The sequence below is a fragment of the Danio aesculapii genome, chromosome 2, assembly GCF_903798145.1.
Source record: "Danio aesculapii chromosome 2, fDanAes4.1, whole genome shotgun sequence".
Lineage (NCBI taxonomy): Eukaryota > Metazoa > Chordata > Actinopteri > Cypriniformes > Danionidae > Danio > Danio aesculapii.
In genome coordinates, this window is record NC_079436.1 from 22,858,584 (window position 1) to 22,868,794 (window position 10,211).

Genomic DNA, 10,211 nt, shown 5'->3' on the forward strand with positions numbered 1-10,211 from the left:
GAAACTGAACAATTTGAACAAATGGCCGCGACACTGACAGTTTTTAAAATAAAAGCAGAATGGCTCCTTTTCTTTCTGGGATTCTCTTCCACGTTTTACGATTATCTGCTTATATACTATGCAAATAATTAAAGGCATGGCAGCCATTACTGCATATATTTACGAAAAGTTCAGTCACTCTTCCTTGCAGTTCTGAAAGCATATTTTAAGATTATGCTCATTAAACGACACTGTCTACAGTAACTAACTACACCTAAACCCACAATTTCAAACATTATAAGCAGTATTAAATAAAGAAACACCACCCAGTAAGATGTTGTAAAAATGGTAAATAACTTCACAGTTTTTAAAGTTTTCTTGACACGTTTTATTTGCTAACTGTAAACACTACAGAAACACTTGTCTACAAACAAAATAATTTATTACTGATTGAACCCAAATTAACTGTAAATATGACAATGTTATAACATAATAACAAGAAGCCATGATGTAATTGTCTTGAAGAAAATCTCTTGTTGATACAGACTTCTGATAAAAAACAAAGTAGGTATTACATTACTGAAATTACATATGTCATTACATATTATTCAGTGAAAACTAGCATTGCATTTTCTTAGCCTAGACTTGAATGCTAACAAAAGACAAGGCATGCAGCACATCACGCTTATGAATAATGATGGTGAGAGATCCAGACCATGGAGAATCCTGAAGTCCACTCTGTTGATCAAATGGAAACCCTTTTTCTGTCTCTGTATAAAGAACAACATCAAAAGTTCTTTGCAAATTAGCAGGTTTAGCATCTTGATTCATGCTAGAGCTGCGTGTATGTCGAGTTCTCAGAGTGCAATGACGTTTTCGCCAGTAAAGCAGCAGTGCCAATCTCTGCATCTGTAAAATACAAATGAAGTTCAGTCAGGTGAGATAACATCAATGTATTTTCAAAGGATTTACGGCCATTCATACCATCAAATGCAACCCTGGACAACAAAACCGGTCACAAGAGTGAATTGTTGTAAATTGAGATTTTCACATTATCTGAAAGCTGAATAGATAAGCTTTCCATTGACGTATGTTTTTTGTGATAGGACAGTATTTGGCAGAAGTACAACTATTTGAAAATATGTTATCTGAGGGTTTAAAAAAAAAAATCACAACATATAATATGTTGGCATCACAGTGGCGCAGGGGGTTGCCCGATTGCCTCACAGCAAGAAGGTTGCTGGTTCAAGCCCCGGCTGGGTCAATTGGCATTTCTGTGTGGAGTTTGCATGTTCTCCCCATGTTTGCGTGGGTTTCCTCCGGGTGCACCGGTTTCCCCCACAGTCCAAAGACATGTAATATAGGTAAATTGAATAAGCTAAATTGGAAGTAGTGTATGTGTGTGAATGCAATAATGTGTGGATGTTTTCAAGTGTTGGGTTTTGTCTGAAAGGTCATCCGCTGCGTAAAACATATGCTGGATAAGTTGGCGGTTCATTCCGCTGTGGTGACCCCTGATTAATAAAGGCACTAAGCCGAAAAGAATATGAATGAATGAACATAATATGTTAATATGTATATAATAACATATTGAAAAATTTACCTTTAAAACTGACCAAATTAACTACTTAGCATTGTATATTACTAATCAAAATACAAAAAATATACTAAATATACTTACACAAGAAAATTTACCAAACTTCTTCATAGAAGACAATCTTCAGTTTATATTCTAATGATTTTTGGCATGAAAGTAAAACGACTCAATGTATTTTGTCTTTTCCCACAAATATATCAACGCAACAAAAAACGCATAGGCACACTATTAATGGTATTAGCATAATCAGCCAGTTTACATGCTTCAGGTCTTTAAGGCAGGATGGATTATAATTGAGTGTTATTTTCTTAAATGGTCATCATTTAAAAAAATAACATTTCTGAAAAAGGATTCAACAATTTTTATTCCTCTTTGCAATTATCAAGATAGCTGTGGTGTGAACCTGGCTATACTCATCACAAATCATCATACTTGGTGCAAAAGGGCCTTAGCAGCTGAAATAGCATTGACAAAATGTCATAGAACTAACAATCTTTTAATAATCTGACTACAGTTTAAGCCACAGGTGTCAAACTCTGCGAGTGGAGGGCTGCAGCTCTGCACAGTTTAGTTCTAACCCTGATTAAACCCACCTGACCAAAGTAATCGAGTCCTTCAGGCTTGTTTGAAACCTACAGGCAAGTGTGTTGGAACTGAACTGTGCAGGGCTGCGGCGCTCCAGGAACGGAGTTTGACACCCCTGGTTTAAGGTAAACTAGGCGACATACACTTAATTGAAGATCCAACACTTATGTCTCGTTCCTTAAAAAAAAAGGAAAACATTTTCGTATGAAGGGACAAAAACCAAATATCACTGAGAGCCGAGGGGCTTTAAATTACTTTAAATCATATTAACTAACGTAGTATAACTTTTTAAATGATAACTTACTGCAATAAAAACAATCACATTTATAACACAGTGGATTTCAATGCGGAATACATTAGTCAAGCTGAATCTGCCTTTGCTCACCAAAGTCTCTGTATTGTTGGATGACAGACAGTATTTACATTTAAACAAAATCTAATTATTTACACCATTAAATTTAAACATTCAATATCAGTTAGCTTTTAACAACAAAACAAACAAATAAACAAAGGGTTACGTTAAATTTGAATTGACAGTCTCAAAACCATCCCCATTATTCTTCCTCTCTTCTCAAATGATATGGCAAGCCAAATCAAAGGTTACCATGGGCCAACTTTGGCCTGAGGGCCCTAGTTTGGGCATCTCTGCTTTAAAACAACAACTGCGATATTATCATAGACAATACATAATACACACCCCTGATGTCCAGCAACCACAGAATCAACATTATTCTGCAAACTGGACCAAAGATCAGTGCAAAATTCTTAAACCTGAAAAGTGTTTTGATGAATGTATTCATTGAAATGTTTAAAATGAGGTAGACAAAGTCATACCGTGATCGCTGTTAGCCTTGCCTCCCGGGTTTTTGTGCTGGCCCTCAATGTGAGCAGTCATCTCCCCCCGGTCTGGGGTGCAGTGGCCGCATTGTAGGCAACTGTATCGCCCTCTTGTGTGCTCCCATAGGATCCGGCAGTTGAAGGACTGACCTGACAGATTTAATCAATGGGCAGTCATTAAAATCAAAACTAACTCAAACGCGAACATATTAACTGAGAATGAAGATGGACAAAAACAGAAATCCTTCATCATTAAGAGTTAGTTCTCCCAAAAAATGAGAGAAATGTGCTTTTTATGCATGTCACACTCGGTCGCACCACTGAAATATACCTCGGATGCGTCTGAGCTTTGTTTCACACAGGAAGTTACATATGGACATCCAAGGTATACGTCAGGGCACAGTGCTCATGAACGTGCGCAATATACTGACACTGAGGAGAAGAAACTTTATTCCAAAGTCATTCTTTTTGTTTTATGCAAACACAAAAGTATCATTGCAGCTTGATAATATTCCAATTGAACCACTGAAGGAATATGGTCAGTTCTGAGGATATTTTTGGCTTGTATTGCAGGTTATGGAGGACGAGAGAGCTCTCAGATCTTATCTAAAATATCGTAATTTGTGTTCTGAAGATGAACGAAAGTCGAAGGGGTTTGGAAGGACATGGGGGTGAGTAATTAATGACACAATTTTCATTTTTTGTGCAAACTTATCCTTTAAAAGAAACAGATTAAAAGCATGCCTGATTTGAGCTTTAAACGAACTCCAGTGATCATTAGCATCCACTCATCATATCCACCTTTTTCACCCCATAATGCTTTGCGTGATTCATGCGAATAATTACTGTTAACTGTAAACAATCAGTTCAAGTTTGTATTTCTTTTTACTGGGTACAATGAGATGAGCATATTCTCCTCACACGTAAACTACTGAACAATAAAAGTCAAGATATACTTTGAGCAGACTATGACTAATGTTAAGCACAAGAAGAGTTTATCTGCAGCACAATTATGAAAGACAATGAAACAGGGTTTATGGGTTTCGTCAAATCAAATTTAAGACCATAAAGAATGAAATTTCAGACTTGTATAGTGCTAAACGCTTGCCTCATCAAAAGACATGTAAATAACATGTCAAAACAAGCAGAGCCTAGTTGTGTACATACTATTTTTTAACATAACTTAAAAAAACTCAAAGTAAATGTATGCACAACAGATTCTTGCAAAAATTTTTACGGAAATGTACTGTTGGAGATTGATGTGTGTTGGATCGGTTGGGTAGCTTTAGATAAAGCGAAATTGAGACAAGTTTGAAAATTATTTAAGACCTACAAGACAACATTTCAGTGAATTTAAGACCTTTAAGGCCTAAAATTTTGATTTTGGGATTTAAGACATTTTAAGACTTTGAGACCCCGCAGAAACCCTGATGACTTGTTTCAGTTCTTTTGAATGGAAGTTCCCCAAACCAAAAGCGAAACTCAGCGACACAGTCGTCACATGTGAAAAGGGTGGATAAAATAGCAATATATTCACCTACAATTGAAATAAAAATTAGACCCAGTTTAGACAGTTGAACATGGCCAAAAAGAAATAGCCAGCAATGTCAACATTTCAACATATCATTATAAAATGGCACCATCCCTTGCCAGAAAAATCACCATTTGATTATTGCAAATTGCTAATGGGAGGGTGGGGGGTAAGACAAGTAGAGGAACACCATCCCTGAAAGCACACACTCTAATGTCTCATTACATGTTAGTGAAGCACCGGGACAAATGTGTTTAGGATCTGATGGGAGTTAGCCGAATCACACATCTAGATGGCAACCCCAGGGAAACACTGAGCCCGGTTAGAGCAGGGGAAGGGGAGGAGGATTAGCATCTAAAAGCATCATTTGACGGAAGAAGATCTGATTGATCCCTCAAATAATGTGTGTGCGGATTCTCTGTGCCTCACCTGGACTTCATCTCTATTTAAAGTCTGACTGCTCGGAGAGTTCCATCTGTGCATAAGGGGCCCGGACGGGTCTGGCAGGACAGTGCAACACGACAAAACACAGTTCACTCAAAAAGGCAATGGCCAAGGCTTAGGCATTTCCCCCCCAAGTGACTTACAAATTCCCTTTCATAAGGACTCACACCTGTTGATAAGCAGGTGAGATCAGTTGAGCAAACTGTAAAACACACAGATGAACAGGGTCTAAAATGTTGGATGATTTTAGGAACAATGGGCCTCATTCACTAATAAATGGGCAAGTTTTATACATATCTAGTTATACATGCATATACACATAATAATTTGTTCTCTACATCATTCTAATGTTAAAGTGTTTAGATTATTCTAAACGAGTGACCGCATGTCTTTGTAGTCGTTCATATTTTTTGTTTTATGATATAAATCTCTTAAGCTAACCAAGGCTGCACTTATTATTAAAAAAAAAGCATTTAGAAATTGTGAAAAAAATTATCTAGCATCATTATACAAGCATTCAGTGTCGAATAATCACTCAGAAACCACTCTTACGTGTTGATTTGATGCTCAAAAACATTTATTATAACTGATTTTGAAAACAGTTTTTATATTTCAGCTTAATATTTCAATGGAAACCATCATACACAACTATTAAAAAGTTTGAGTTTAGATAAGGTTTTTTAAAAAAGTACTTTTATCCAGCAAAAAACACATTTGTAATGATATGAAAGACTTGCTGTTTTCTATGGAGCCAGATCAGTCTCAAAAATAATACATTTATGAAATAAAATTCATACATGCACAGCACAATTCACATTTACAAAAGCCAATTAGTAAATTAAAAAATACAACACACAATTTGTGAATTCACAAGTAAAAAAATATATTTTTGCCAAATTAATTGTATTTGTGTATATTATAAATCGTGTTTTGAATTTACGAATTGGATTTGTGTATATTATGAATTGGTTTTTGAAATTTAATAGTACATTAACAATAATATTTCTAGTAATAATATTTTACAATATTGTTGTTTTTACTATCTTCAATCTCAAAAATGCAGTTGAGCACAAGAAAAAATATAAAAACAAAACCTTTGACTTTTAATTTACTTAATATGTATAATTTTATCTTAACATAGCTTTACATTTGTATCAAATAATAGTATGAAAGCTACTAATAAATCACAGCTAGATTTTGTGCACAAATTTGTGTTCATACACAACTAGCGAATGAGACCCATTGTGAATAATGGCTGTAAGTGGACTTTCCTCACTCACAGAGGAAAGTGTTATGAGATCCATTCACCTTGATTCTTCCTCCAGACGGCGTTTGATCCTGGCGAAGACGGCAGAGGTGGTGAAGCAGGCAGACTGGGAGGACCAGACCTCGGAGACCTCTGCTGCTGCTGAAGGCCCTGATCCGCCATGAAGACTGGGTTAACTGGAGACAGGGTGGGTGGAAAGGGGCTGTAGGGGGATTCTGGTTGGCTGGGAAGGTTTTGGCTTGGGGCAGGATTTAGAGTTGGAACAGGTAGAGATGCAGGGCCTGAAATAAGGTTAATGAAAGCACCATTTTCTGGAGACTGCTGGGTTACTGGCATGTTTGCCAGTGTTGAATTTGTTGATAGCAGTGGCATAGAATCCATCTCCTCTTTCAAATTAGGGGCCAAGAGCGGTCCAGATGGATCCATCATGTCAGTGAGGGAAACACCATTGGGGTCTGAATCAAGTATCGGTCCAGGCTCCGTCTTTACTGCAGCCTTGTTTTTAGCAACTTTAGCACAGGTCTGCAGGTGTTTGAGGAGAGTGCGGTAGGAACGCAGCTTGGCCCTGCAGCTCTCACACCTACAGGACATATAAATAACGATCTATGTTATAACAGAAGAGCTGGGAAAGTTAAAGTTACCATATGTAATCTCAAATTAGAAACATTTGAATCTCCCTCATTATACATATTATATACAGTTGTCAATTATTTGCCCCCCTTTTAATTTTTTTTTTTACATTTTTTATATTTCTCAAATGATGTTTAACAGAGCAAGGAAATTTTCACAGAATGTCTAATAGTTTTTTTCTTCTGGAGAAAGTCTTACTTGTTTTATTTCGGCTAGAATAAAAGCAGTTTTTAATTTTTTAAAAAACATTTTAAGGTCAAAATTATTAGCCCCTTTAAGCTATATATATTTTTCGATAGTCTACAGAACAAACCATCGTTATACAATAACTTGGCTAATTACTCTGACCTGCCTAGTTGACCTAATTAACTTAGTTAAGCCTTTAAATGTCACTTTAAGCTGTATAGATTTATTTATTTATTTATTTAGGTTTTAATGCTAGATCAACAGCATTGGCTATATTCATGGATAAAACATATACTAAATATACAATATATAATCATATCAGTTTCTTAACAAACATACATTGTAAAAAAAAAAAAAGCAACAAAAAACATACAAGTAGCAACAACACTGAAAACAGTCATATACAATCTTTTAGTTTGATAAAAGATAAATATTCTAAAATTGCACCAGAAGACATCTTTTCAAACATTTCACTTAAAATATTTCCCGAATAAAAACGTTCTCTAATCTCATTTAAAAATATATATTCTATTAAAATATGCTTTATTGTCAAAATATTTATGACACGAGTCATAAATCGTTTTTTTCTTCCCCTTTCAATAAATATGCATGTGTGAATCTTGAGTGTCCAATTCTACATCTCGTATGTACTACCTGGTCATGTCTATTTTCAAACTGATAATTATTTATTTCATTTATATATGGATTAACGTCATACAATTTGTTATTCCTACATTAATCCCATTCCTTTTGCTATTTCTCATTAATATACAGATTTTAAACAGGTTTAATATCAGACACAGGAGTTTTACATTCTGTTATCTCTAACTGTAGGGCTTCCTTAGCTGCTTGCTTGATCTGCACATTCCTTTCCTATGAATCCCATATGTCCAGGTATCCAGCAGAAAATAATATCAAAGTCTTTTTTCTTTAAAAGGTCCACTTTTCTATTATGCTAAAAATCATAGAATGATCAGTTTTCATTGATTCAAGTGCTTGTAAACAGGACATAGAATCTGTGCAAATTAAAAACTGGCGTTGCTGTTTTTTTTCTATTTGTTCCAGAGCTAAAAACTAAAATATTATTATTATTTTCCAGAGCTAAAAATATCTAGTAAAATATTATTTACTGTCATCATGGCAAAGATAAAATAAATCAGTTATTAAAAATTTGTTATTAAAACTATTATGTTTACAAATGTTTTAATGCTTTTTGACTTAAATTTATTATTTATAAAGAGAAAGATAAAATTAGAAAAAAAGGAAACACAAATACTAAAATATCAGAATAGAAAACAGTCATTTTGGGCAGATTTTCAAACTCTTAGGGACAAAACCATTTCTTGTTTACCTAGGAAGGTTTTCCTAACTATTGAATAACTTTCTTATTGAACGAGCTGTTTCATTCTGATATTCATCACAATACATATTGAATTACAATTGATCTCAACTTCAGTTTCACAGACTTTAAATGAATATGGTTCTAAATAAAAGAGGTCTCTTTAACAAATGGAGTAGAGAAAATAGCAACTTCCTAAAAGCATCATATTTAGGACAGAAAGAAATCTAAAATGTAGCGGCGCGATGGTGCAGTGGGCAGCGCTATTGCCTTACAGCAGGAAGGTTGCTGGTTCAAGCCTTGGCTGGGTCAGTTGGCATTTCTGTGTGGAGTTTGCATGTTCTCCCCGTGTTGGTTTCCTCCGGGTGCTCCGGTTTCCCCCGCAGTCTAAAGACATGTGGTACAGGTGAATTGGGTAAGCTAAATTGTCTGTAGTGTATGCGTGTGAATGAGAGTGTATGGGTGTTTCCCAGTGGAAGGGCATCCGCTGCATAAAAAATATGCTGGATAAGTTGGCGATTCATTCTGCTGTGGCGACCCCAGATTAATAAAGGGACTAAGCCGTAAAAGAACATTAATTAATTAAATCTAGATTGCAAATGTGCATGAACTCACAGAAAAAAGCAATTTGGCTTGTAGTGGTGTCTCATATGCTCCATGAGCTGCTGCATGTTGTTAAATGAGCCGTCACATCCAATTTGAGAACACAGGAAAGCTTTCCCTAAAGAGTAAAGGAGACAGCATTAGAAACCAAATACCCGGTGACAAAATGTTAACACATAAAAATAAATTCTATAAGATATTAAGCAATTTCAAACCGTGTTTAGCTCATCAAATATATTAAATGTTAACATGTTCATTTGTCCTTTACCTGGAAGAGATTGAGCCGTGTTCTTCTGATGGTCCTGAAGATGAGCATTCAGTGCTTCTGGATTATTGTAGGTCCTCTTGCACCCATAAAACGAACAGGACATTTGGCAGGCTGGTGACACAATTAATACTTAGACATTAAATTTTAATAAACACTGAAACATCAAACGAAGACGAAGTAATGCTGACATACCCTCCATGATGACTGCTTCAGGAGTTAATCCTGAACTCGATATCACAGCTGCTACATTTCAGATTAAAAACGAGATAAAATACGATACAGTGCATGAATGGCACGTAACGTTGTCAAACTTTAATGTAACAGTTAGGTGTGGAAAGGGAAATCACGAGAGACTTAAAACAATTAGTAATTGATCAATAACAGTGTATATGCAAAACGCAATCAACTAACGTTAGTGATAAATCAATGTAAACAATCAGCAGACGCACGAGCTAACAGACACAACATCACATTCATATTACTGCTCAGAATATATGCAATGTGGGTGATTATGTATAACGCACTTTGATTAAAACACTTACTATAAATGGATTTCTCGAAGCAAAGAGTCTATTTTAAAGAAAAAAATACGTTAATTCTGCACAAAGTGGTTATCTAGCTAGAGCCCGTTTCCAACCCTGCTACGTGCGATACGTTCATCTGTACAATATCGCGAGATCACGTATTCACGTTATCCTGCTAGTGGTGCTGTTGACTGATGACAACATTGGAGATGGTTTTTCAGTACTGATGTGTACATCTTTGTATTCTTGTTAAACGTCCTAGTTATAAAAAAATTACTGCTTGTAGCTTACAGTTTTATAACACATTTTAATAAATATTGTAAAAATGTATTCTCACAACACCGAAACTAATAAAAAAGACAGCTAAAAATGCTTGTATAATCTTTGTTTTTTGGTACTGTGCAACTTATGGTCTCATGCC

General features: G+C 35.5%; 1 protein-coding gene across 3 annotated transcripts; it reads right to left on the reverse strand.

The window, feature by feature from the left end:
- Nucleotides 1-375: 375 nt before the first annotated feature.
- Nucleotides 376-9,926, reverse strand: znf414 (zinc finger protein 414). Of its 3 annotated transcripts, XR_008839120.1 has the most exons (8): nucleotides 9,809-9,926; nucleotides 9,459-9,509; nucleotides 9,267-9,377; nucleotides 9,011-9,116; nucleotides 6,282-6,820; nucleotides 4,959-5,029; nucleotides 2,996-3,148; nucleotides 376-888 (listed from the first exon to the last, which is right to left on the reverse strand). XR_008839120.1 is itself a non-coding variant. In XM_056475148.1 (7 exons), the coding sequence occupies exons 2-7, from the start codon at nucleotides 9,463-9,465 to the stop codon at nucleotides 812-814; spliced, it is 993 nt and encodes a 330-aa protein (XP_056331123.1). In that variant the 5' UTR covers nucleotides 9,466-9,506; nucleotides 9,809-9,926; the 3' UTR covers nucleotides 377-811. The 3 variants fall into 3 exon arrangements, 2 of the variants coding, with proteins under 2 accessions (XP_056331123.1, XP_056331116.1); XM_056475148.1 differs by lacking the exon at nucleotides 4,959-5,029 and having other exon boundaries at nucleotides 377-888; nucleotides 9,459-9,506; XM_056475141.1 differs by lacking the exon at nucleotides 4,959-5,029 and having other exon boundaries at nucleotides 377-888.
- Between the last annotated feature and the right edge of the window lie 285 nt (nucleotides 9,927-10,211).

Bases quoted from the DNA above. Each gene is read 5' to 3' on its own strand.
- znf414 (XM_056475148.1), bottom strand. The intron at 9,117-9,266 runs GTAAAGGACAAA...TTTACTCTTTAG, and splicing joins CACGGCTCAATCTCTTCCAG to GGAAAGCTTTCCTGTGTTCT. The intron at 6,821-9,010 runs GTGAGTTCATGC...TATGTCCTGTAG, and splicing joins AAGCCAAATTGCTTTTTTCT to GTGTGAGAGCTGCAGGGCCA.